This window comes from Canis lupus, chromosome 14 (assembly GCF_003254725.2).
Source record: "Canis lupus dingo isolate Sandy chromosome 14, ASM325472v2, whole genome shotgun sequence".
NCBI lineage: Eukaryota > Metazoa > Chordata > Mammalia > Carnivora > Canidae > Canis > Canis lupus.
In genome coordinates this window covers 44,587,665-44,615,073 of record NC_064256.1, presented here as the reverse complement: position 1 = coordinate 44,615,073, position 27,409 = coordinate 44,587,665, and the positions used below count along the sequence as shown (strand labels likewise).

The following is a 27,409-nucleotide window of genomic DNA, read 5'->3' as shown; positions in this document are numbered from 1 at the left end:
CGCGCCCGCGCCCAGCCCGCGCCCAGCCCGCCCCCCGCTCCGGGCGCCCCTCGCGCCCACCTGCAGCCCCGCGGCGGGGATGGGGCGGCGGCGCCTTGCCCTGACCGCGCCGCGCTCCTAGCGCCTGGGCGGACTCGCGGCCGGAGCGTCGGGCTCGCAGCGGGCGGCGGGGCCCGGGACGGCGGGGACCGCGCGGAGGGGACGCCGCGGCCGAGCCATGACGGACGCCAGCAACAGGAAAGAGGGCTTCAAAAAATGCCGGAGCGCCACTTTCAGCATCGATGGCTACAGCTTCACCATCGGTGAGAACTTTCCACCCTCCGGCCCGCCCCAGCCGGGCGGCGGGGTCCTCCCTAAGCAGGGGCTGGGGCGCTCGGGGGCGGGCGGGGGGGCGGGTCCCCCAGGCCCCCAGCGCCGCCGACCGTCTGCAGGGTCCCGGCTTTCCGCGCCGCTCGGTTCCCTTGCTGCGAGCTCAGCAGCGCACACCCGAGAGGAGCGGTGGGGACGCGGGCTTGGAGGCGGAGGGATGGAGAGGTCGGGGACGGGGCTCGGGGCGCCGCAGGACTGAAGTCGGAAAGCCCCGGGGAAGCCTTGGGCACAGACAGGGGCCGAGGCAGAGCCGCACGGGACACGGAAGGGCACACCTGGAGGTCGGGTCAGAGACCCATAGCCAGAGAGGTGGGGGGGGGGGGGCGGGGGGTGACGGAAACGCGGGGTGCAGAGGCTGAGACAGGTGCGCAGAGGGAGAGGCAGACCGAAGGGCAGTTTCCACCGGGGGAAAGGGACACAGACACAGAGAAGGGCGGGTGAGGGAGATGGGGAGGGCGGGAGGGCGGGAGGGGGAGGCGGAGGAGCGCCAGACCCGCAGGGTGCGGGCTCCGAGGGAGGCAGGGACGCGTGTATCGTGTTCCTGAAATAGTCGAGAGAAAGCGGCCCGCGGTCCTCGGGACTCCCTGTGGCTCCCCGTTTTCTTTCCTTCTCCAACCTGTTACCTAGAGGAGTACCAGAGGGTGTGTTAGAGCCAGGACTGCAGGGCTCTGACCCTCTGGTGGCTGATTTCGAAGAGAACAGTTCTCCAAGCTTTCCCTACCGGTCCCAAGCTGTGCACTGTTTTGAAACAAGTGGCCAGAGGTTGCCTCCTCATCTTCCCAAGAGGTGGGCAAAGCCGGGGGTGGGGGGGGGGGCTTCCTTTCTGGAATGCAGAGTTTGGAGAACAACAGGGCAAAGCCAGGTGCCAAGGAGCTGCTCCAGCATTTCTACTTCTGTCTATGCTCAGGTTATTGTGGCTTCAAATCTGAACTGAACCTCCAAATCTTTGAAAATGAAGGGTGTGTTAATTTGCTCTTTGGTGGGCTGCATTCACTCCTCACCCGGTAGCAAGAAATTGCCAGAGGGGCAAGAAGAAACCAATGGGGAGGAACTTATCTTAGGAACTCCTTTGTTCCTTTTAATGAAGTGGCCCAAGATTTCTGGGGCTCGGACTGAACAACGCATTGCTTCCAGAATTAAGTCTGAACTACTTAGCCTGTTTCCTAAGACTCCCCATTCTGGCTTGAGCTAGCCTTTCCTGCCTCAACTGTCACTTTAAACCCGTGTCTTCCACAGAATTATCATTGCTTGCCCTTCCTCAAATCCCAGGCTCAGAGCCTTCCATCTGGCTGTTTCATCAACCAGGAATGCCATTTCCCTAACTCTGCGTTGAGAAACCTTGTCTCCCCTGCCTCTTGCTCACTGGCCACCTCCTCTGCTGTCCTTCTATCAGGAAGACATTCTCTCTCTGCACTCCCTTGGCCTCATCATCCTTTGTGAGAGTTCACACCCTGCCCTGAATCACTTATTTAGGCGCCTATGAAACTCTGTATAATTTATCTTTCACCTTCTAATGGTGATGGTGGCTGCTTGGGGAGTTTTTGTAGAAATGAATTTAATGTTGCCAATGGCAACATTAAAAGGCTATTATCTTTAAATCATTAAAAGGCCATTGCCATGTTAATGTTAGTTTTCTTGAATCTGATAAGAAACTTCTAAAAGTGGTTTTTAAAGCTTTACCTAGTAGTTCCCTGTGAGGTCTTCTGAAAAGTGTGGCTTCTAAAATCCAGGTCCTCCCCCACCTAACCCCTTCCATCCTTTTTGCTCCTGTACTCACTAGAAGAAATGGTTTAGCACATTGGTATGGTCTGCTAGTTAGAAGGGACCTCAAAAGTGAGCTGCTCACTTCCTGGTGAGCGAGCCGCTAGCTTATTTCAGATCTCTGGACATTTATTCAGATACTCCTTTCCATCTGTCCTTCTTCCCTGCTTTCTTCAACAAATGCTTATTGAATTTTACTGCATTAAATTTAGCGCTATGCCTGCCACACAGTGCACATTCAATCAATGGCAATTGTAATTATTCAAGGCCCTAAGCTAATATCACGGGGGTAGGTTATGAAGATAAATCAGACTTAGAACTTGGTATTCAAGGAATTTGTGCTCTTGAGGTGATGTGACCTGTCCATATATGACTTTTTACTAGGTAGAAACTAGTAAATACCTTAAGAGACATGTTAGAAATTTTAGGCCAATATAAACATTTGAGAAAACACAAATAATCAAAAAGGAAGAAGAAAATCACTTGTAATGTTATCACCCAATGCTAAATATTATTAACATATATTTATATACTCAGTACTTTTTTGTGTGTATATAGTTTTTAAAACAAAATGCAATCATAATATTTGATAATCTATTTAAAATCTTATTAGCTTTGCTTCATGCTATATTTAAAGCATTTATTTAATCAGTTTCCTATTGTTGGTTATTTAGTGTCTTTTGATTTTTTGCCATAATAGTGAAAAAGGACTAAATCTTTGAGAACATCCGTAAATACTTCTGAAGATACATTTCTAGAAGTATGATTGCTTTGTCTATGACTCTGTATATTTTTAGGGATTTTAAAACACATTTATTGTTCGACTAACCTCTGCAAATACCTGCTTATACTCCTACAGCAGTTTATCAAGCTGCTCATACACTCACATGAATACCAGACACTATAGTTTCAAAAAAAAGTTGCTGGTTCGAGAGGTGGACAGAAGAATCTCAATTTCACATGTTATTTCACTTCTTTTGTAAAATTATATTTTTATTTCCTTTGCCTATATGTTTTTCCTCTGGGTGATTTTATAATTTATTTTAATTTACAGGTGGTCTTAGTGCATAGTAGTACATGCTAATTATACACAGAACTAATATATTAATTATAGATAACATATAAATATAATACTATATATTAATTATATAATATATACTTACTGTATATTAATCACATAATTATATAATTAATATATATCAATGATATACATTGTATATGCACATGTAGGCATGGAGCCTTGAACTTATGACCCTGAGATCAAGACCTGAGCCAAGACTCCTTAACTGACTCAGTCACTTAGGTGCCCCAACGCATATATACATATATGTTTCTGTGTGTGTGTGTGTGTGTGTGTGTATATGTGTGAATATATACATATCTAGATGACCCTTGAACAACACAAGTTTGAACTGCACAGGTCCACTTATACATGAATATTTTCCAGTAAATACAGTATAGTACAGTACAATGTATTTTCTCTTTGTTATGATGATCTTAATAACATTTTCTTTTTCTCTACCTTAGTTTATTGACAAAATATAGCATGTCGTACATATAACATACAAAATGTATGTTAGTCCACTGTTTATGCTATCAACAAAGCTTCTAGTCAACAGTAGGCTATTAGTAGTTAAGTTTTTAGGTAATCTAAGTTATATGTGGATTTTCAATTGTGTAGTGTACTGATGCCTTTAACCCCTACATATTCAAGGGAGCCTTACTCTCTCTCTCTCCCCTTCCTCTCTCTTTCTTTCTATGTCTGTGTGCATGCGTGTGTGTGTATAATATTTGTAAGTGCTGTGTTATGTATATTATAAATATTTCTCCCAGGAAGGAGGACTCCTATTCCTGCCAGCATCAGTGTGTGGCAGTGAAGACTTGCTTTGAAACATACAGATATCTGTAGTCCACACCCATGGTTGCCAGTGTTAGGGAAAAAAAATTTCTCTACCCTCTAAGATTCTTATAGCTGAACTAAGAATCAAACTTACATGAGACAGATAAACAGAAGAAAATCAAATTTAATTATGTACATACTGGGAATCCTCATAGACATGAGATTCCAAAGATAGTCAGACAAAATGAAATACGTATGTCATCCTGAACTGAGGAGAAAGAGGTAGGGGTCTGAAACTTCAAAGGGAAGGAAAGCAATTAACAAGAAGATGGAAAAGAGTAAATGTTTGCTAAACAAATGTTTGTTTCCTTGTTTCAGAAACAAGGGAGCATAGAGAGGAATTTTAACAAATCAACTTTGCTAAGTTTCTCCCTATCTACTACCCCTTAGTTCATATTTAAAAATTTTTTTTTTATTATTTATTCATGATAGTCATAGAGAGAGGAGAGAGAGGCAGAGACACAGACAGAAGGAGAAGCGGGCTCCATGCCGGGAGCCCGACACGGGACTCGATCCCGGGACTCTGGGATTGCGCCCTGGGCCAAAGGCAGGCGCCAAACCAGCGAGCCACCCAGGGATCCCCCCCACCCTTAGTTATATTATAATGTAGTTATCCATGGTTCTCTTCCTGGAGCAGGTACTCTAAATTCTTTTAGGCAGTTGTGGAGTGGGGGTGGAGGGGGAAATCTAAGTTTCTTTCTTTTTCTTTTTTTAACTTTTTATTTATTTATGATAGTCACAGAGAGAGAGAGAGAGGCAGAGACATAGGCAGAGGGAGAAGCAGGCTCCATGCACCGGGAGCCCGACGTGGGATTCGATCCCGGATCTCCAGGATTGTGCCCTGGGCCAAAGGCAGGCGCTAAACCGCTGCGCCACCCAGGGATCCCTCTAAGTTTCTTTCTAAGTCTTTTGGGCCTTGATTGTTTTCAGCTTGAAATAATTTGCATGCCAAAGTAGCACATTTTGGGGTGACCTGCCCTTGGCCCTTACACCAACTAGTCACATGGTTTCTCCAGGGTGAAGTAAGTAGACAGTCCCTCTCTTAGTCTTCCGTTCAAAGTGAAGTATGTCTGCAAAAACCAAAAACAACTCTTCTTTTAAAACCAACTGAGTGGGCCTCTCTTAATCTCTTTTGGTACTCCTCACCACTTATTCTACAGATGAGAAAATGGGGCTCCAAGAGGGCTCTCACTTCCCTTCTCCCCTCAGTGATCATCTCTAGGGTGTCAGAAGAAATAGGTGAAGCCAAGGGCTAGGAGGATATGAAGTTGGTGGGGTATATGGCAAAGAAGCTACTTTCTTAAAAAATGAACCTGGTGGTGTGGAAAATTCTAGGCCTGTACTGAAACGGTGTTGCTAACAGAGGGATGTGTTTCCTGTAGCAACTGCCATTAGCTCCCATGCCCTATGTTTCTCTCTGTGAGGTTGTCCCAGAGGAGGAAACATAAGGGTCCCCTAGACAGCAAAGGCCCAGGGGGCTGGGAGTGAGGGTTCCTGTTCTGCTCTTGGATTGTGGGAGCTGGGAACCCATGCTAAGTGGAGGAGGCCTGCTAATGGATGCTTCTGTCACAGGGCTTCTGGTGGGGTAGCAGGACTCCATGGTAAATGAGGCCAGGGTGACTTGGCTGTATGCCCTGGGAGTGGGGCCCACTCACCAGCCTAGGCGTAGAGACCCCTGGTCACCCTTGGTGCATATGGCTCAGAGTTTTCTCAGTCCAGAGTGGACTCAGTGCTCATGACTTGTCTGCTTTCCACCTGCCTGTCGGTCTGGGTGGAGGCAAGACCTTCACACTTGTGAAATGGGGAGTGTGAGTCTCAGTTATGGAACTGTGGTGAGAATCAGGTGAAGTTATGCAAGAAAAAATTGCTTTAACTCTAAAATGCCATCAAAAAACTACTTGTTATTAGGAAGACTTCATACTTATTAAAAATCGTGCTCCCCTCTTGACAGCATTTACACTCCAACAAAGGGCAGATGTATCGTGAGCTTGAGGAATGAGGCCCTCACGATGGGGTTCTGATTGTCAGCCAGCAACCCTAGTACACAGTGTTAGAGATGTGTGTTTGCAGAGAGGTTGCATTTGTTTTGTTTTTTTGTTTTTTTTGTTTTTTTTTTTAAGATTTATTTATTTATGATAGACACAGAGAGAAAGAGAGAGGCAGAGACACAGGAGGAGGGAGAAGCAGGCTCCATGCTGGGAGCCCGACGTGGGACTTGATCCCGGGACTCCAGGATCGCACCCTGGGCCAAAGGCAGGCACTAAACCGCTGAGCCACCCAGGGATCCCGGAGAGGTTGCATTTGTAGTGAGAAACCCTGAGCTTTGGAGTCACACAAATACTTATTGCACTGGCTAGGCAAGTCAGTCAGCTTTTCTGAGCCTCAGTTTTCCTCTTAGAACGAACGGAGTAGTATCACCTTCCTTGTGGGTGGATCACATCCTGGACAGTGATGTGCCATGCGCGGTGCCTGGCTGTCACACTGTGTGTCTTTGCTCACTGTTGCTTTCCTTCACCTGAAATTATGCTGTGGCTAGAGTTGGCTCTGGCCAGGAATGGATGAGGGTTGGTGGTATGGTCTTGAGGGTTTGCGGGTGTGCTCTGGAGCAGGTTCAGCGATAGGTCAGCCTGTACTGGTGTGGGAGTGGCACCAGGAAGCCCTGTACAACCATGCTGGTCCCCGGCACCAGACAGGAACACGAGCTAAGTGTTCATTGGGCACTCTTCTGCCATCCTATGGACTGACACTCCTCCCTGGACCACACGGTGTACCTGGAAAGTTTACCCAGCCTCCTTGGACCTGGAAAGAATCCACCTGGAGCCATGGGGAAATTGGAGTAGTTCCAGCATTGCAGGAATGTCTTTCTGAGCCAGGCCTGTGGATCTGTCCCGGGACATAGAAGGAAAAGGGGACCAGAATGGTTATTAGAGTTTGGAATAGAACTAGCTCTGGAATTAGTCACTTGGGGTTCACAGTATGAACCCCATCTTCCTTTGGTTGTGATATTGGAGAGGTGGCATCACATGGTTGCAGTTCAGTGTCCTAAGCTACGCTGCTGGATTGGAACATTAAATGAGATAAAATGCAAGTAGAGCTCCTAGGCATTGTCTTAGGCCATTTGGGTTGCTGTAACAGAATACCACAGACCCGGTGGCTTAAACAGCAGAAATTGATTTCTCACAGTTCTGGAGGCTGGAAGGCACCAACAGATTTGGTGTCTGGGGAGGGCCTGCTTCCTGGTTCATAGATGGCCATTTTCTCTCTGTGTCCTCACATGACAGAAAGGTCAAGAGACCTCTCCGGCATCTCTTTTATAAGGGTGCTAATCCTATTTATGAGGGCTCTACCCTCATGACCTTAATTACTGCCCAAACGCCCCACCTCCTAATATCATCACATTGGGGGTTAGTGTTCAACATATAGATTTTGGGGGGCACAATCTACAGCACTATTATTATTGGAAGTTAATAAACATCTGCTGAATATAGCACTGAACCAGACTCTGTGGAAGGGCAGGGGAAACCATGGGGGAAAATGCCTAGTATGATAGAAAACACACACTGGACTCAGAATTGGGAGTTGGGGTTAGTTTCTTACTAACTTCGCTCTTTAATCCTGGATGAATCACTTACCATGGGCATCAGTTTCTCCATCTGTAAATGAACTGGTTGAGTAAGGAAATCTCTGTGGTTCCTGCCACTTGGGAAGGAGGTGAGCCTTGAGTCCTAAGGGCCATCATAACTTTCTCAGAGTGGGAAGGTGCAGGGGAATGGCTAAATGAGGTGCACTGGGATTTCTGGTGAAAGATGCTTCACAGAGTTCAGTGCAAAGTAGAGGTAAATTGGATGTAAGACTAGCGAAGGGTTAAAATTATTCTCGGAGTAAGTAACCTAGATTGTGTGTATGTAATTTGGTGTGGTAATTCTGATTCACAGTGAGTTTGATAACCACTGAGCTTAGACTCAAGGGAGGAAGCAAAGGCAAGTGACCATGATATCAAATCCTAGTGGGAAATGGAACAAATGGGTGGAGATTTCCAAGTGTGTGTTTGTCAGCAAGGTTAGGTCCATTCTGATGGTATAGGAAGCCTTCATGGCTTCAATTCACGTTCCTAGATTTGTTTATTATGAACAATAAATGTGATAATAGATAGTAGTTATGGGAGCATCTAGCATGGGTTCTGCTTCATAAACGCTTACTGGTTTTGAGAGGAGGTATGTACAGAGGTTAAGAGCATGGATTCTGGAACTTGACTACCTTGCTTTGAATTTTGGGTTCAGAGTTTTTTAGCTGTGTGATCTTGGACAAGTTACCATCCAAGAGCATCTCGATGTGCTCATCTTTTAAATGGAGATAATTATATTACCTGTCTCCTGGGGTGTTGGAAGATTAAATGAGTTAATGTACATCAAGCACTCCAAACAGCATGTGGTACATAGTAAGTTCTGTATAAATGTTTATTATAATATTTTTATGTTATTATATTCATAATATATATCCATAATGATAATATATTTCTACAATAATATTATTATCATGAGGTTAATGGTAATAACCAACTCTCAGGCCTGCTTGATCAAATACTTATATGTACTATTCTTTGAAAAGCTGTAATTATGGAAAAGCTGTAATTATGACCTTGAGCTTCTGTTTTCTGATGTTCAGAATTGGCATTTCTTACCAAAGGCATTCACTTTTGTGTCCTTGGGCATTGGTGTCCTGATGCTGTGTAGTTATTCTTGAAGAATTTATGGTGGACCTACAAATGCTCCCATCTTCTCAACCAATTTGTCATCTTTTAGGATTTAGTGTGTCACTTGTGATGGCTTTGCAACACGAGTCCCTAATTTCTAGGCCCTTTTTTAGATGGTTATTTCTCCCAGGCCAGGATGGTAGGTAGAAAGGAAGATAATATAGGAGACCTGGGCTCTAGGCCCAGTGCTGGCTCATCCTGTCCCTGTGACTGTTGGAAAGATCATGAATTTCTTTGAACCTCAGTTTCCGCATTTGGAAACGGGCATAACAGTTCCTTCTTTGTTGTGTTGGGAGAGTTCAATAGGATGAAGAATGTAAGAACCTAGCTCACTCTAGGTGCCCAATAATTGGTAGCTGTTCGTTGTGATGATGGAGAGGCCCTGCAATCAGGGAATGGGCAAGTCTCCCAGGCCCACAGCTGCTTTCCTGGATGGTGCTTGCCAGCCTGCCCCCTGGCTGCCTCCCACAGACCCCCACCAGACACTTATGATGAGTGCTGGCAGGGCTGCAAGGCTGTCTTTGTTTTAGGATAGGATTTTTGACCAGGCTGGTATCCGGAATGCCTGCCTTACCCCAGCCCAGCGCTTCCAGCAGGGTCTGGGTAATTGGTGCCAGCTGCTCTGGGGAGAGCTGCTTGGCACTTCCTGTGCCATTTGGTGGGCAGGCTCTGGAGTGTGGTGGGAGCTTGGCCTGAGAACCAGGGCTTCCCCAAGGAGCCCTGGGGAAGTGGGGCTTGGAAGCAAAGTTACTGGAAGTTGGTTTTTATTTATGGAAGGGCAGTATCTGCTGGACAAAGGTCCAAACTACTCAAGACTCCATCCATGAAGATCAGTCCACACGTGCTGCTATGGAGATTTGTTTCTCTGGGAGGAAATCATGTTAATTGATTGGCTTTTCCTTTCTGCTTCTCTAGTGTGCTTTTTCTCTTCTTGATGATGGCATAGAGTGACTCAGGTGTGATTCCATGAGCTTGGAAAAGAACATAAGAGAAGGATTAGCTATCTTGGACTTGCATCATTACTAATCACCAGCATTTGTTTAGCATTTAAGAAAGGGCCTTTAAGGTTGTTTAATTCAGCTTTTGTAAGTGGGGTTGCAGATGGAGTAGTCCCTGATGAGTGAGGGTTTCAATGCAGGCCTTCAGGGTTCAGGTCTAGTCCTCTTTACTATTTTATTATTTTTTGGGTTAAAATGCTGTGCTGGATCTGCTGAATTATATATTTTGTTCATTAGACATATTGTCTATTGGAGATCATCTCAAAGAATTATTGTAGTGTATAAAGTAGAAAGAATGTTCCTTCTTTATTTTTGGACAAATCAGAAGTTGAATTGATTAGCTCTGATGTTCACCATTTATGAGATATTTGACCACTCTCTTTACCTTTCTGAACCTTATGAAATAGGAATAATAATATCTATATATGATTATGACATTTATATAGTGCTGGCCCAGTAATGAGACCACCCCAGATGCTTATAAATCTTATTTCGTTTACCTTCTCTTTTCTCTTTCCTTAGTTCATGCCAAGCCTGAAGGTATTTGGCTGGCTTTGATGCTTACCTTGTGGTCACAAAGTATAGCTCATTGTGTCTAGTGACTCATCTTTCTTAAACAGTTGGAAGTTACTTTAGATTTTCAAGTTTTGTTAAGTCAGTAAGTTTTGAAGGGGAATCCAACATCTCTTAAGGAGGGAACCAGCAAGAGTCTGTGCTGAAGCAGATCCTAACCATCTGCTGCGCCCCAGGGAAACCCAACCTTCCAATGAGATGCCTTTTCTTCCTTTCTCATCTGGGTCATTCATGAGGTCAACTGTTTAAGACAGTGAGAAAAGTTTAAAAGATGCAGAATTTAGGCCATTTGTGTAAGAATTTAAGCCTAGTCTTAGAGATAGTTTCAAAGAGGTTGTTTTTTTGGGGTGATAATGCAGTTATGCAAGTTGTTATCCCCATGTTGTTGATGATAATAACAAGGTTTTGCTATTTGTGAAACACTTTTCCAAGCACCAACTTATTTGGTTGACCAGTAACCTTGCAGGAGAACTATGAGCAGCTCCATATTGTAGGTGGAGAAACTGGGGCTTCAAGAAATTTGAGTGCCTTGTTTCAGAACAGTGACTCAAATCCAGTTTCTGCATTTCAGAAAGCTCAGGCATCTGAAGCAGAAATTTGGGAACCTAAGATTCCTTTTCCTGCATCCTCATCCCCATCTCATCTAATTAGCCATCATGTCCTGTTGATTTTCTTCCCTAAACTCATTCTGCTTTTTTTTTTTTTTTTTTTTTTTTTTTTAAGTAGTCTTCATGCTCAATGAGGGACTTGAATTCAGGACTCTGAGATCAAGAGTCATATACTCTACTAACTGAACCAGCCAGGTGCCCCTCTAAACTCTTTCCTATTCATACTTTCCCTTCCATCTCCCCTGCCGTAGTTCAGACCTCCTCTTCTCCTACTGAGTTCCAATATTGCAATATTTCCAATTGGCCTCCCCTCCACACTCTTCTCAACACAGCAGCTAGAATGTTCTTTTGGAGCATACAACTGATCTCTCTGCCCTTCAGTTTGAAACTGTCCAGTATGAGACTTATGGGGAAAAGGCAGAGTAGGAAGATCCTAACTTCACCTGTCCCATAGATACAACTAGAAAACACCCACATCAGTGTAAATAACCCAGAAAATGACCCAAAGATGGGCAGAACAGACTCTCCACAGCTAAATGTAGAGAAGAAGACACATTAGAGGGAGTAGAAAAGGCAGAGATGCAAATGGGAGCTCAGTGGGCCCACAGGGACTGTCTACAGGAGGGAGAGATGTTTCAGACTCAAAGAGAGGAAGGAAACAGACCCTCACATCAGGGACCCCAGGTACTAGGAACTTGCATGGAGAAGATGAATCTCCATAATATTTGACTTTGAAAACCAGAGGGGTGAAATTTCATTAATTGTTGTTATAACAGTGAGGCTTAACACCTGGAATTTTAAAAATCAGTAGACTGGGCTCTGGGAGAGCTGGAAGGGGGATAGGAAACTGAATCCCTGCCCTTAAAGAGACAGCACAATCGTCCTGCTGAGATACAGCATGGAAGCAGCAATTTGAAAAACACCTGGAGTATGAAGGGAGGAGATTTGTTTACTAATCTTAGAGCATGTGTTGGAGGGACAGGGATCATTCAGAGACTCCTCTAGGAACAAAGGAGCTGGTGGGCACCGTTTTGCTCCCCTGCCCCTTGCCTAGACACACACAGACACCTGCAGGAACCAGTGTGATGCCAACACTCACTACCTAACTTGCTAACACTGCTCACTCTGCTCCTGTGTGCTTCTGTGGATCCACCCCTCTCACCTCCCCTATACACCTCCTGTCCCTGGACCTTTCTGGCACCATGCACCTTGCCCCCATGCTCTCCTGAGGACTTCTCCCCTCTAGTCATGCAGCAGGAGTTTTCTAAAGCAGCTCTGGGTCTCCTACAAAAAGACCTATGCAACTCTTGTTAACACTGCATACCCTGCCCCCATGTTCTCCTGCAATCCTTTGCCCTCCAATACACTCTTGGCCAAAGCCCATTTAAAGTGGTGCCATAAGCCTAGCAGTGTGCAAGCAGCGTTGACAGGGGACAGTATAACTCCAAAGTGACTCCTGCTCTGGGGAGATAACCGTACACACCAGTCCATCTGTAACCCCATCAGTGGGCTAGGGACAGACATCTGGTCAGACTACAGGTGCTGCCCCAAAATGAAGGCTTCTTAAGAGACAACACAGGAAAAGTACCCTGTAGTTCAGTGCTACTGCATCTCTGGTGAATGCCTGGTCTGACTCACGTCAAGCCCAAGCAGCCTCACAACTGGCCCACTAACATGGAGACAAAACCCTGCTGACATCAGGCAAAAAGAGACCTTGAAGTCAACTGGACTGAAGGCAAATGCAGCTCAGCGACAACACAATGTGCATAAGAGACATCCCTGAAGCACCAGGTTCTGGTAAACAGGGATACATTGCTTTGCAGGGCACCACAGGATCTCTTCTTTATCAGGCCACTACTGTAAGAGCAGAAGAAGTAGCTGACTTTCCTAACACAGAAACAGACACACAGAGTTAGACAAAATGAGAAGACAGAGGAATATGTCCAAAATGAAAGATTAGGACAAAATCATAGCAAGAGAGCTAAATGGAATGGAGATAAGTACATGCCTGATAGAGAACTTAAAGCAAAAGTAATAAATATATTCACTGGACTTGACAAGAGTGGAGGACCTCAATGAGACCCTCAACAAAGTGATTGAAAACATAAAAAAGAACCAATCAGAGATGAAGAACTCAATAACTGAAGTTAAAAATACACTAGATAGAACAAATGGTAGAGGAAGCAGAAGAATGGATCAGCAACCTGGAGGATAGAGTAATGGAGAGAACAGGAGAGAGAAAAAAATAATAAAAAATGAAAATAGACTTAGGGACCTCAGTGACACTATCAAATGTAATAAAATTCACATTGTGGTATCCTAGAAGAAGAGAGAGAAAAGAGGACAGAAAATGTATTTGAAAAAATAAGAGCTGAAAATCTTCTGAATCTAGGGAAGGAACAGAAATCCAGATATGGGAGGCACAGAGAGACCCCAACAAAATCAACCCAAAGAGTTCAATACCAACACACAGTAATTAAAATGGCAAAAAGTAATGATAAAGAGGGAATTTTAAAGCAGCAAGAGAAAAGAAAACAGTTACATACAAGGGAAACCTTATAAGGCCATTAGTGGATTTTTTTTTTTTTTTTTTTTTTTTAGCAGAAATACTACACACCAGAAAGGAATGCCATGATAGATTCAAAATGCTAAAAGTACCTGCAGCCAAGAATACTCTATCCAGCAAGGCTATCATTCAGAATGGAAGGAGAGATAAAACGTTTTCCAAACAAACAAAAGTTAGAGGGATTTCTGACCACTAAACCAATCCTACAGGAAATGTTAAAGGGAAATTTTTGCGTGGGAAGGAAAGAACATAAATGGAAGTAAGAAAAGTAGTAAGCACAAAAGCAGTAAAATTAAGTATATTTATATATATCAGTCAAGGGATTCATAAAATAAAGAGATGTAAAATAATGATATCATTTATCTAAAACGACAGAGGACGAGAATAAAGAATGAGTTCAAACTTAAGCAACCATCAACTTAAAATAGACTGCTATATGCATAAGATGTTATATATAAACTGAGTGGTAACCACAAATTAAAAACCAGTAATAGACTGGGAAAAAAATAAAGAGAAAGGAATCTCAAGAAAGCCAGCAAATCATGACAGAAAAGAACAAGAGAAGAAAGGAACAGAACTACAAAAACAACCATAAAACAAGTAACAAAATGGCAAAAAATAAACACATATCTATAAATAATTACTTTAAATGTAAATGGACTAAATGCTCTAATAAAAGACATAAAGTGAACGAGTAGTTAAAAAAGCAAGACTCAATTATATGTGAGACTCATTTCACATCCAAAGGCAGATGCAGTTTGAAAGTGAAGGGATAGAAAAGCATTTATTCATGCAAATGGAAGTGAAAATAAAGCTGGGGTATCAATAGTTAGACAAAATGGACTTTAAGATAAAGACTGTAACAAGAGACAAAGAAGGATACTATATAATCATAAAGGAAACAATCCAATAAAGAGATATAACAATTGTAAATATTTATGCACTCAACATGGAAAGACCCAACTACATAATGAAGCTATTAATAAACAAAAAGAAAGTAAGTGATTGCAATACAATAATAATAGGTGACTTTATAACCCCTGTTACATCAATGGATGGATCATCCAAACAGAAAACCAACAAGGAAACAATGGCTTTGAATGACATTGGATTAAATGAATCTAACAGATATATTCAGAATATACCATCCTAAAACTGAAGAATACACAGTCTTTTCAGGTGCGCATGGAACATTATCCAGAATAGATCACATATTGTGCCACAAAACAAGTCTCAACATATTTAAAAAGATCAAAGTCATTCTATGCATCTTTTCTGACTACAACACTATGAAATTAGAAATCAACCAAAAGAAAAAATCTGGAAAGAACACAAATACATGAAGGTTAAATAACATGCTACTAAACAATGACTGGGTCAACCAAGAAATCAAAGAAGAAATAAAAAAAAATACATGAAGACAAGTGAAAATGAGAATACAACAGTCCAAAACCTTTGAGATGCAGCAAAAGCTGTTGTAAGAGGGAAGTTTATATTGATACAGACCTACCTATAGAAGTGAGAAAAATCTCAAATAAACGATCTAGCCTTATACCTAAAGGAGCTAGAAAAAGAAGAACAAACAAAACCCCAACTATCAGAAGGAAGGAAATGATAAAGATCAGAGTAGAAATGAATGAAATAGAAACTAAAGAAACCAATAGGATAGATCAATGATACCAGGAGCGGGTTTTTTTAAGAAGATCAACAAAATTGATAAACCTTTAGCTCAACTCATTAAAAAAAAAAAGTGAGAGAGTGTGAGAGAGAACTCAAATAAACAAAGTCAGAAATAAAAGAGGAGAAATAACAACTGACACCACAGAAGTACAAAGGATCATAAGAGAATATTTTGAAAAATTATATGCCAACACACTGGACAACCTAGAAGAAATGGGTAAGTTCCTAGAAACATATAAACTACCAAAACTGAAGCAGGAAGAAATAGAAAATTTGAACAGACTGATCACCAGCAATAAAATTGAAGCAGTAATAAAAAAAAACTCCTAACAAACAAAAGTCCAGGACCAGATGGCTTCACAGGTAAATTCTACCAAACATTTATAGAAGAGTTAATACCTATTCTTTTCAAACTATTCTAAAAAATAGAAGAGGAAGGAAAGCTTCTAAATGTATATTGTGAGGCCAACATTAACCTGATACCAAAACGAGATAAAGACATTACAAAAAAGAGGAAGTACAGGCCAATATTTCTTATGAACATAGATGCAAAAAAAAAAAAAAAAAAAACCTCAACCAAATATTGGGAAATCTAATTATACATTAAAAAATCATTCAATATGATCAAGTGATATTTATTCCCAAGATACAAGTGTGGCTCAATATTTGTAAATCAATCAACATGATACATTGCACTAAAGAGAAAGGATGAAAATATGATCATTTCAATAGATGCAGAAAAAGCATTTGATTAGGTACAACATTCATTCATTACACAAACCCTAAACAAAGTAGGTCTAGAGAGAATATACCTCAACATTATAAAGGCTATATGTGAAAAACCCACAGCTAACATCATACTCAATGGTGAAAAAATGAGAGCTTTTCCACTAAGATCAGGATCAAGACAAGGATGCCTACTCTCACCACTTTTATTCAACTTAGTATTGAACTAAGTACTAGCCATAGCAATCAGACAAAAAAATAAAATAAAATAAAATAAAATAAAATAAAATAAAATAAAACACATCCAAATTGGTAAGGAAGAAGCAAAACTTTCACTTTCTGCAAATGACATGGCATTGTATATAGAAAATCCTAAAGACTCCACCAAAAAACTGCCAGAACTAATAAATGAATTCAGTTAGGCTTCTGAATACACAATCAATATATAGAAATCCATTGCATTTTTATACACTAATAATGAAGAAGCCAAAGAGAAATTAAGAAAACAATCCCGTGTACAATTGCACCAAAATAATATATACCTAGGAATAAACTTAACCAAGGAGATAAAAGACCTACACTCTTAAAACTATAAAACATTGATGAAAGAAATTGAAGACAACACAAACAAATGGAAAGATATTCCATGCTCATGGATTTGAAGAAAAAATATTAAAATGTCCATGCTACCCAGAACAATCTACAAATTTAATGCAATCCTATCAAAATACCAACAGCATTTTTCACAAAACCAGAACAAATAATTCTAAAATTTGTATGGAACTACAAAAGACCCTGACTAGCCAAAACAATCTTGAAATAGAACAAAATTGGAGGCATCAAAATCTCAGATTTCAAGATACAAGGCTATAGCAATCAAAGCAGTATGATACTGGCACAAAAATAGACACATAGATCAATAGAACAGAATAGAGAGCCCAGGGATAAACCCATGTATATATGTCAATAATCTTTGACAAAGGAGGCAAGAATATACAGTGGGAAAAAGACAGCCTCTTCAACAAATCGTGTTGGGAAAATTAGACAGCAACATGCAGAAGTATACTGGACCACTTTCTTAACCATACACAAAAATATACTCGAAATGGGTTAAGGACCTAAATGTGAGACCTGAAACCATAAAATCCTAGAAAAGAGCAAAGAATTTCTCTGACATCAGCTGTAGCAACATTTTTCTAGACAGGTCTCCTGAGGTAGTGGAAACAATAACAAAAGAAGCTACTGTAACTATATCAAAATAAAAAACCTTCTGCACAGCAAAGGAAACATTAACAAAACTAAAAGACAACCTACTGAATGGGAGAAGATATTTGCAAATGACATATCTTATAAAGGATTAGTAACCAAAGCATATAAAGAATGTATACAACTCAATACCAAAACCCCCCCAAATAATCCAATTAAAAATGGGCAGAAGACATGGACAGACATTTCTCCAAAGAAGACATATAGATGACCAACAGACACATGAAAAGATGCTCAACGTCACTAATCATCAGGGAAATACAAATCAAAACCACAATGAGCTATCACCTCACACTTGTCAGAATGGCTGAAATAAAAAAAACAAGAAACAGCAAATGTTGGTGAGGATGTAAAGAGAAAGAAACCCTGTGCACTGTTGGTGGGAATGCAAACTAGTGTAGTCACTGTGGAAAACAGTGTGGAGGTTCCTCAAAAAATTAAAAATAGAACCACCATATGATCCAGTAATTCCACTACAGGATATTTACTCAAAAAATACGAAAACACTGATTCAAAAAGCTATACGCAGCTCTGTGTTTATTTCAGCATTGTTTACAATAGCCAAATTATGGAAACAGCCTAAGTCTCCATCCTTGAATGGATAAAGAAGATGTGACACACACACACACACACACACACACACACACACACACACACTGGAATATTTACTCAGCCATAAAAAAGAATGGAATCTTGCCATTTCAACAACATGGAGGAGTCTAGAGAGTATAATGCTATATGAAATAAATCAGAGAAAGACAAATACCATATGATTTCACTCATATGAGAAGTTTAAGACACAAAACAAATGAACAAGGAAAAAAGGAGACAAACCAAACAACCAGACTCTTAACTATAGAGAACAAACTGATGGTCACCAGAGGGGAGGTGGGTGGGGGATGGGTGAAATAGATGTGAAGGAGATTAAGAGTACACTTATCATGATGAGCCATGAGAAATATATAGATTTGTTGGATCACTATATTGTACGCCTGAAACTAATATAACACTGTGTATTAACTATACTGGAATAAAAATAAAAAACAACAAATAAAATGAATTTGGGAACATAAAAATTAAACTATTGAGTAGTTTCCCGTTGCTTGCTTGGATCAAGCCCACATTACCAAGTGGGCCTCATAGGCCTTCCAGGATCTGATTTTGCTTTTGTCTAGGCACATGTATTGTAGTGTCCCTGGCTGCACATGAATTGTAATCATTCATTTAGCCTTTCTTTATGGAGTGCCCACCACACAACGGCTATTGTGTTAGGCACTAGGGATATCATGTTAGTAAAACCGACAAACTGGCTGAGCCCACAGACATTAGTGGTATAACTGTGCTCTTCTCTTGATGAAGTGGCCAGGGTGCTATGAGTGCCCAACAGTGGGATAGTACTTAATCTGGGGGATTGGGGTAGGGTTCCCTGATGGAGGTGGGAGGAGAGGTGTAGGAGCATCCAGTGGAGCAGATGGCCTGTGCAGAGGCCCTGTGGTTGTAGGGTGGGTAGAGGAGGAATATGGCCGAGAAGAGGCTAGAGGTGGGCCGAGACTTTTCTGGCCAGCTGAAGGGTTTTGGTCTTTTTCCCCAAGAGCAGTAGAAGGTAATTTTTTTTTTAAATTAAAAAAAAATTATTTATTTATTCATGAGAGACACAGAGAGATAGAGAGGCAGAGACATAGGCAGAGGGACCTGATGTGGGACTCCATCCCAGGACCCTAGGATCATGACCTGAGCCAAAGGCAGACACTCAACCACTGAGCCACCCAGGTGCCCTGCAACTGGTTTATTATTCATTCATTCATTCATTCATTCATTCATGAGAGACACAGAGAGAGAGAGAGGCAGAGACACAGGCAGAGGGAGAAGCATGCTCCCTGCAGGGAACCCAACGTGGGACTCAATCTCGGGTCTCCAGGAGCATGCCCTGGGCTGAAGGCGGCACTAAACCACTGAGCCACCCGGGCTGCCCGCAACTGGTGGTTTTAAGCAGAAGTGACAGGATCAGATTTGTGTTTGCAAAAGGACATTTTGCCTGTACTGGGGTGAATCAGCCCGTTGACTGTTGATTGGCCCTGTTATTTTGTTGCACCTAGCTGCTACCGTGTGTGGGAGTTCCTCCTCTCTATCTGAGCCTTCCTGTATCCTTCTGAGTATTCATTCTCTCTTCGGAACAAACCGGACAAACTTTCAGGCTGCCAGAGAGGCAGGTGGTTTGTGGGGGCTGGAGGCTATCTTCATTTTCCTAATTACTTAATTAATTTTTTAACAGATGAAGATAGGATTATTAATTTTGTTTGGCTGTAAAGATAATTCAGATTCATTTTAGAAACTCAGGAAAGAAAACCTTATTATCCAGAGATGACCTTTATTAGTATTTAGGTGAGTCTGCTTCCATATTTTTGTTTGTCCTATTGTTCACTTAATATTCTATTATATTTTATATTTAAATGGGATCCTACATGTTGTTCTATTACTTGCTTTTTAAAATCTAATTGTATGTATGGACATTGAAAATTACTCCACTTACTCTTTCTTTAACTTAGTGAGAAATGTGCTTATCTCAGTTTTCCTTTGTGGTACCCCAGGAGCCAGGTGAAACTTACCTGAGCCTTTCACAGCACAGCCTGTTTGGACAGTGATGTCTTACCAGTTACACACACACACACACACACACACTCTCTCTCTCTCTCTCTCTCTCTCTCTCTCCCTCCACATATACTTATTCTCTCCTCTGTCTCTAACTGAGCACTTGTGATTTGCCAAGGCACTGTTCTAAGGGCTTTGAAAGTACCTGCTCATTTAACTCCCCATTTTCTGATGAAGAAGGGAAACACAGGTACTTGCCTGAGGAAGTGGAGAGACCAGGACTTGAGTCCAGGGTATCTGAAGCTACTGTGGTTATGTGTGAGCCTGACGTTGCATGGGGGATGTCGGGGAAGGGCTCTTCCTATTCCTGTGGGGCATACCTTTGGTAGAAATCCAAAGTACTTTCGGGCATCCAACATCTTCTCTTATCCCACAGAGAGGGTTTATGACCTTTAGGAGGGAGGTAAACTGGGTATTAAGATCTTAGTACCAGAATGTATGTTACGGTTTATTTCAACTGAAAGCTCATGGTTACCCATTGCTGCATTTATTCTTCTAGACATTTGCTAGGTGTCCATTGACCGCAAGATATAAGGTGACATTAGACAATTTTCTCATTCTTGAAAAGCATGTGGGCTGGTAGACTGATATTAAAAAAATAATGTCCCTGGGCCCGGTGTTATTTATAAAAATGGGGGATTTATAAAAAATGGGGCTAACAGGGATAAGAAGGCCTCACTGCCTGCAACAGTCAGCAAAGGCTTGGACTCCATTTTTTCCTGTCTTGTCTTAGCTTTTTCCCTCTCCCTTTCATTCAGTTTTACTGAGGTGCAATTTACATACCATAAAATTCCCCCATTTAAAAAATACAACTCATGATGTTTAGTAAATTTACAGAGTTGTGCAGTCATCACCATGTATAACTACTCCATTGTTTTATTTTTGAATAGTGCTCATCGTATTGATATATCCATTTGTGTTTCCATTCACTAATTGATGGACACAGGTTATTTCTAATTTTTGGCTATTATGAATAATGCTGCTATAAACATTCATGTACAGGTATTTGTGTGGATTTAGGTTTTCACTCTCTTGGGTAGGAGTGGAATTGCTGGGTTGTATGGTAAATTAATGTATAACTTTCAAGAAACTGCCAGACTGTTTTCCAAAGTGGCTGCACCATTTTATAATCCTGACAGCAATATATGGGAGTCCTTGAGCAGAGTTTTAAAGAAGTAGGAATTAGCTAGATCAGTGTTTTTCAAATACTGCAGGGGCAGGGGTGGCTGCATAAGAACCAAGTGGGGGAACTTGTTAAAGATTTCTGGTACCAGGAATTGGAGATTCTGCTTCTGTGGTTACAACAGTGGGGCCCAGGCATGTGCATTTTAGCATGCTTTCTAAGTAACTCTGATGTGTAGCTTTGTTTGGGAATCACTGAATTGGATGAGGTTGAGGATGGAATGGTCAGGGGAGAGATTTTGGGAACATTATAGGCAGAGGAAATGGCATGCAAAAAACCAGCACGTTATGTCATTTAATGGTTAGAAGTAGGAGTCTTGGGATTTCATATTCATTGTAGGAGAATTTATCTTGCATTCTGATTTTGCAATTGATTCTCTCTGGCTTGCTGTGCAATCACTGCTATTTGCTCTTCTTTTCTGGAGATTGGAAGTGTTTTAGGTTTTCTCTAATGGAAATGAAAATATTTAAACATTCTAGGGAGATGCAGTATAGGTCCCTTAGTTAAACACCTTGAAGCTTCAGTTTATGTCTGTTTCAGTACAAGTTGTCTGGCTCCTTCTTCCCTCCTGATCCCTGTTGATGGAAGCTGCGTTTGCTGACTGTGCCGACACTTGACCCTGGGTCTCTGGTGACTGTCAGTCTGAGCTCTATAGAAGTGGGAGATTAAGGCCCTCTGTGAATCAGGAGTTGGAGTTCTGTGGTAGGGCTGTTTGCAGAGTTGGATGCATGACGAGGGGAAACTTGTAGTAATTACCGAACAGATGCCCTTAATGAGGTCTCTGCTGGATTTCCAGCTGGCAGTGAGAGCTCTGCATTGGGATGGGAACATTGCAGTCACTGGATCATTATGTGACATCACATCCTCCCCTTGTTGTCATAGCAGCTGTAATCATCTCACTGAAAGTGTCCCTCAGGGTGAGGGCAAGCCACATCTTTTTCCATTAATGGGAATCCGTGGTGCTTTCTTCCATGCTAAGGAGAAAAAGAAGTAGCATGTTCATGCTCTTTGAAAGGAGTAAAAGCTTAACAATTTTCAGCATGATTTTACTACTATTGTTGTTATTATTTTAACAATTATTATGCAAGTTGTACATGTTGATTGTAGAAAAATTTATAAAATAAAGATTGGCAACGAGAACTAGAAATCCTACTTGTAATATCAATGTTTACAGACAATCACCATTAGTATTTTGGTAAATATTTTTTTTCTGCTTGAATTTTAACACTGGTGTCCATTTATTATTATTTTTTAAATATGAGACCATTACCCCACTGTCATTTACCTTTCCCCCCTACCTAACAATGTATAATTAATATAATTTCATGCAAAGTCTTCTTCAACGGTGTTTCTAAGGTCCTGCGGTTTATTTAGCTGGATGTTTATGTTCTTTCTGTTTTCTTGCTGTCATAAAATCTATTCCATGACTATCATAATTTCTACATCTTTGTAATTTATTTTTACCTTAGGATAAATTCTTTGAAGTAAAGTTGTTGAGTAGAAATATTTTTGAAGCTTTTGAAATATGAGTTTGCCTTTTGACCTTTACTTAGATTGGATTTCAACCTTTTTTAAAAAAGATTATTTATTTATTTATTTGAGAGAGAGAGAGAGTGTGTGTGCACGAGCAGGGAGGAGGAGCAGAGGGGGAGGGAGAAGCAGACTCCCCACTGCCTGCTGCTGCTGTGGGGCTCTATCCCAGGACCCTGAGATCATGCCCTGTGCTGAAGGCAGATGCTTAACTGGCTGAATCCCCCAGGTGCCCTGGATCTCAACCTTTTAAAAAAGTTGTACTCTAATATGTCAAGGAATTAACTCTTCTGTTAATTTATTTGATTATTTGTGGGTTTAAACCCTTTTGTCTCATGTTCTTTTATAAGCAGCATCTGTATTTCTTTTACAAATAAAAGAATTCGTTTTACAAACAAATACACATTCATTTTTCTATTGGGATGTTTTTTAATATAAAATTTTTATACATTAAGGCTTTTTTTTTTTTCTTTACATTAAGGCTATTAACTTAAGTGATTTTGCTGTAGGTAATTTTCACCACTTGTAAATATGCCTTTTAACTTTGATGGTCAGGCATTATATTTTAAAATAAACCAACCAATTTTTTCGTTTATGGTTCATGTTTAGGAAAACCTTCTACACTAAAGACATTATGAAAATCTGTGTCCTTGTTTTCTTCTAGGACTGTATTTATAGTTTTATTTTTATAAAATCTTTCATTGAAATCTCTGAATTTATCTAATATTTATTTTGTAATAAGATAGAGATATACTTTGTTTCCCTTCCAAATTATCCATTTTTTTCTGCACTGATGTAAACATTAATTTCATAATATAAATGTGACCCGTACATACATACATATACATATTTGAATCTCCTTTTTGGAATTTCTATTTCCTTTTTCTTCCAGTCTTTTCCTAAACCAGTGTAATGCTTTTTAGTTATTGTAGCTTTGTGATACATTTTAAGATCCAATATGGCAAGGCTACACTCATTCATCTCTTTCAAAATGTTCTTGGCTATTATTACTTATTTTTTTCTTGATGGATTTTGTATTTCTAGTTTAAAAGTCTATTTAAAAGTCCTTAGGGGGGAGTGCCTGGGTGGCTCAGTGGGTTGAGTATCTAACTTTTGATTTCAGGTCAGATCTTGATCTCAGGGTCGGGTTTGAGCCCTGTGTTGGGCTCCATGCTGGGTGTGGAGCCTATGTAAACAAACAAATAAAAAAGTCCTTAGGATTTTTAATAGGATTGTAGTTAAGAGCATGACTTAGCAACTTCCTAGGTGGTCTGATGCTTCTTCTTCTTCTTTTTTTTTTTTTTTAAAGATTTTATTCATTTATTCATGAGACAGCGAGAGAGAGAGGCAGAGACACAGGCAGAGGGAGAAGCAGGCTCCATGCACCGGGAGCCCGATGTGGGATTCGATCCCGGGTCTCCAGGATCGCGCCCTGGGCCAAAGGCAGGCGCCAAACCGCTGCGCCACCCAGGGATCCCTGATTCTAAATAAAGTTTAAAAAATGTTCCATGGGGGACGCTTGGGTGGCTTAGCAGTTGAGCATCTGCCTTTGGCTCAGGGTGTGATCTCAGGATCCGGGATCCAGTCCTACATCAGGCTCCCTGCATGGTGCCTGTTTCTTCCTCTGCCTATGTCTCTGTTTCTCTCTCTCTGTGTCTCTCATGAATAAATAAATAAAATCTTAAAAAAAAAAATGTTCCATAGGCACTGAGAAATAGAGCATATTTTGTTTTCATGTATATTACAAAATATATTTATTAAACTAATTTAATTATATTGTAATTATATAATCCTAACAATTATCCAGATTAGTAATTATGTTAATACCATTATTCAGATCCTTATCTATTTTTTTGGCTGCTTGACCTGATGAAGACTACTTGTTTATTAAAGCCTTCTCATTATTATATCTTGTTCTTGTGAATTTCTTTGTTTTTAGCTTTATATATATTTTGTTACACTGTAATTTGTTTTGTAGAATTAATGAGAATTACATATTCACCATCAATTTAACTCTTTTTCAATATAAATGATTCTCTGGATATGTACCACTAGGTGGTTTTACCATTTTCTTTCTTCAAATTTGCACTATCCTTTGTGTGTATATGTGTGAATATATTATATTCTCACTACTAAAAATTTAAGTTAACCAGGCCTCTCCCATCTGCTTTTCCAAAACAGTAAACCTTCCCTGAATTTACATCTGACATCTTGGTGAACACCCTTTCCTCTATTGGGTTTGTGTGTACATAAACTCCACATTCACAATTGCTATGGGATCGTTCTCTACATACTGGTGTATAATCTACATTTTTTTTCCACTTAAAAATATCTTGTCTTTTGGTTGCAATGAACATAAAAAAACCCATTTTTAAGTGAAGTTCTTCTTGGTGTGAAATGTTTGTATTTTTCATCAGTTCAAAAAATTATGCTTTTTTTCTCATTTTTGCCCCTTCTCCTGTTTGTTTCACTCTGTATCATATTTTGTTTTTTGTTCCAATGTGACAGTTTTAACTTTTTAAATTGAGAGATTAATATAATAATTATTAAAATTGTTATATTTGCTCTTTCTGACATAGGTGTTCTACTGAATTATTATTAAAATTGTTATATTTGCTCTTTCTAACAAGGTGTTCTACTGAAAAAATGCCATGTCTTTTTTTTCCTTTTTTTTTTTTTTTTGATATATGGACTGTATTTTCTTTACGTGTTATCTTTTCTAGTGTTTCTAGACATATGTTGTAGGGGTAGTTACCTTTCATTTTTCAAAGCTTCTTTAATCAGCTTTTACATTTTCAGATTGTCAGAGTCAGGTGTGACATGGCATCTTTGGTGATAAGGAATTTATTATACTTTTACTCATTTTGCCCACTTTTTAGGCTATGTTGATACAATCTGGGGCTTAAAAATCCAGGTAGTTTTTTTTTTTTATATGATTCTTTTTAGCATTATAGGTTTTTCTGTTCAGATAAGTTTTATATTTTATTTTGTTTTTTTTTAAACAATGATGGTTAATTTTTTTTTTTTTTGTGATGGTTAATTTTATACATCAACTTGAATAGGCTAAAAGATGCTCTGATAGCTGGTAAATGTTATTTCTAGGTGTGTCTGTGAGGATATTTACAGAAGAGATTAGCATTTGAATTCATAGGCTGGGTATAGATCACCCTTCTCAGTGCTGGTGAGCACCACCTAATTTGTCCCAGATGAGGGAACTCCTCTCGTCCCTTAATGTGTGAGTCAATTCCTATAATAAATCTCCTTCTACGTGTATCTGTATATATCTGGTTGATGCTGTATCTCCGGAGAACTCTATTACAAACAGCTTTATTGAGATGTAATATACCGTACAATAACCTGCTTTAATATACAATTAAATTATTTTTAGTGAATTTACAGAATTGTGCCACTGTCAGGACAATCCAATTTTAGAACATTTACATCACCCCAAAAAGAACCCTTCCTTATATCCATTGACAGTCCCTGAATCCAGTTTTTTTTTTCATTAAAAAAAACTTTTATTTATTTAATTTATTTATTCATGATAGACGCACAGAGAGAGGCAGAGACATAGGCAGAGGAGAAGCAGGCTCCCTGTGGGGAGCCTGATGGCAGACTCGATCCCAGGATCCTGGGATCAGGACTTGAACCAAAGGCAGACGCTCAACCAGGTGCCCCTGAATCCAGTTTTATAGCGAGTTTTCTGCAGTTTATCTCTTAACGAGTTTTATTATCACTGCCAGTTATTTTTGTGCTTTTCTGGAACTCTTAATCTTCAGATTGTGGGATTGCAAATTCAAGAAACTTTCTAGAAGCTCCTGTATCTCTTAAGAACTCATGTATGTCAAAATACCTTTCTAACATGGCAGATAAATTGGTGGCATAAAGTTGCTGGGTGGTAACTTTTTTCTTCTTCAAAATTCTATAGGCTTGATTTAGCATGTCTTTGGATTTAGCCTACCGTTGAAGAAATCTGAAACCTGATTGATTTTTCATACTTTATAGGCAATCTGGTTTATTCCTGAGTGCTTATAGTTTTTATTTTTTCTTTTTTAACTAGAAAAATTTATCCTTATAGTTAAATAGTTTTGAAAGCATAGGAGTAGATGTGAGACTCTTAATTGACTTTTAGAGAAAGTCGAAGGTCCGTTTGATCTGCCTATCCAGTTTTTCTTCAGGTTAGAAACAATTCCTTCTATTGCATCTTTGATGATTACTTGTCTTCCATCAGTTCTGAAATTTCCTTCAGGAACACCCTTTATCCCTGTATTGACTTCCATTCTCTATTTTCCACAATGAGAATCACTTTGATGTCCACGTTCTTTCCCTCTGACCTCTCTTTGCTTTGACCACCAAATGGATTTTGTGCCATTTTGTTCTTTAACTGTTTCCAGTGTGTATTGTTTCTGCTATTGAATTTTTATTTTCTCTAGAATCCTTTCTCTTCTGCATTTGTTTTCTTTGGAACCTTAATTGCATTTTAATTTCCATCTTCCCATGTTTATACTTTTTATTTATTTATTTTTTGCCATGTAGTCCAATCCTCTCCTCATGTGTGGGGCATTTTGGTGTCATTACTCCCCGCCCAGTTTCCTCTTCAGTTATCTGATGAGTCCTGCTTCACTGCAATGGCATCTTCCGTCTCTTCCATTACCTGATTCTCTGGCACTCTGAATATGAACAGCTACAGTCATCAGTGTGCTTGCCATCGGGGCTCATCCTGATGGTATTATGGCCTTTATCTAAGAGGAATGTACTGTCCTGCTACCCGGGCTCTTCTTACCCTCATCAATGTTGTTTTTTCTAGAATTTGTGGTTTCTGATTAGATTTGGAAGGGTTAAGAGGT

At 40.3% G+C, this 27,409-nt stretch overlaps 1 protein-coding gene across 4 annotated transcripts in view; it reads left to right on the top strand.

Moving 5' to 3' along the window:
• The first annotated feature begins 202 nt into the window (after window positions 1-202).
• Window positions 203-27,409, top strand: part of PDE1C (phosphodiesterase 1C) — a 490,416-nt gene continuing 463,209 nt past the window's right edge. For all 4 annotated transcript variants that reach the window (XM_025464556.3, XM_025464557.3, XM_025464558.3 and 1 more), the window contains exon 1: window positions 203-302. In XM_025464556.3, coding sequence (XP_025320341.1) covers window positions 218-302 — 85 coding nt within the window. In that variant the 5' untranslated portion in view covers window positions 203-217. The remainder of the gene's footprint in view (window positions 303-27,409) is intronic.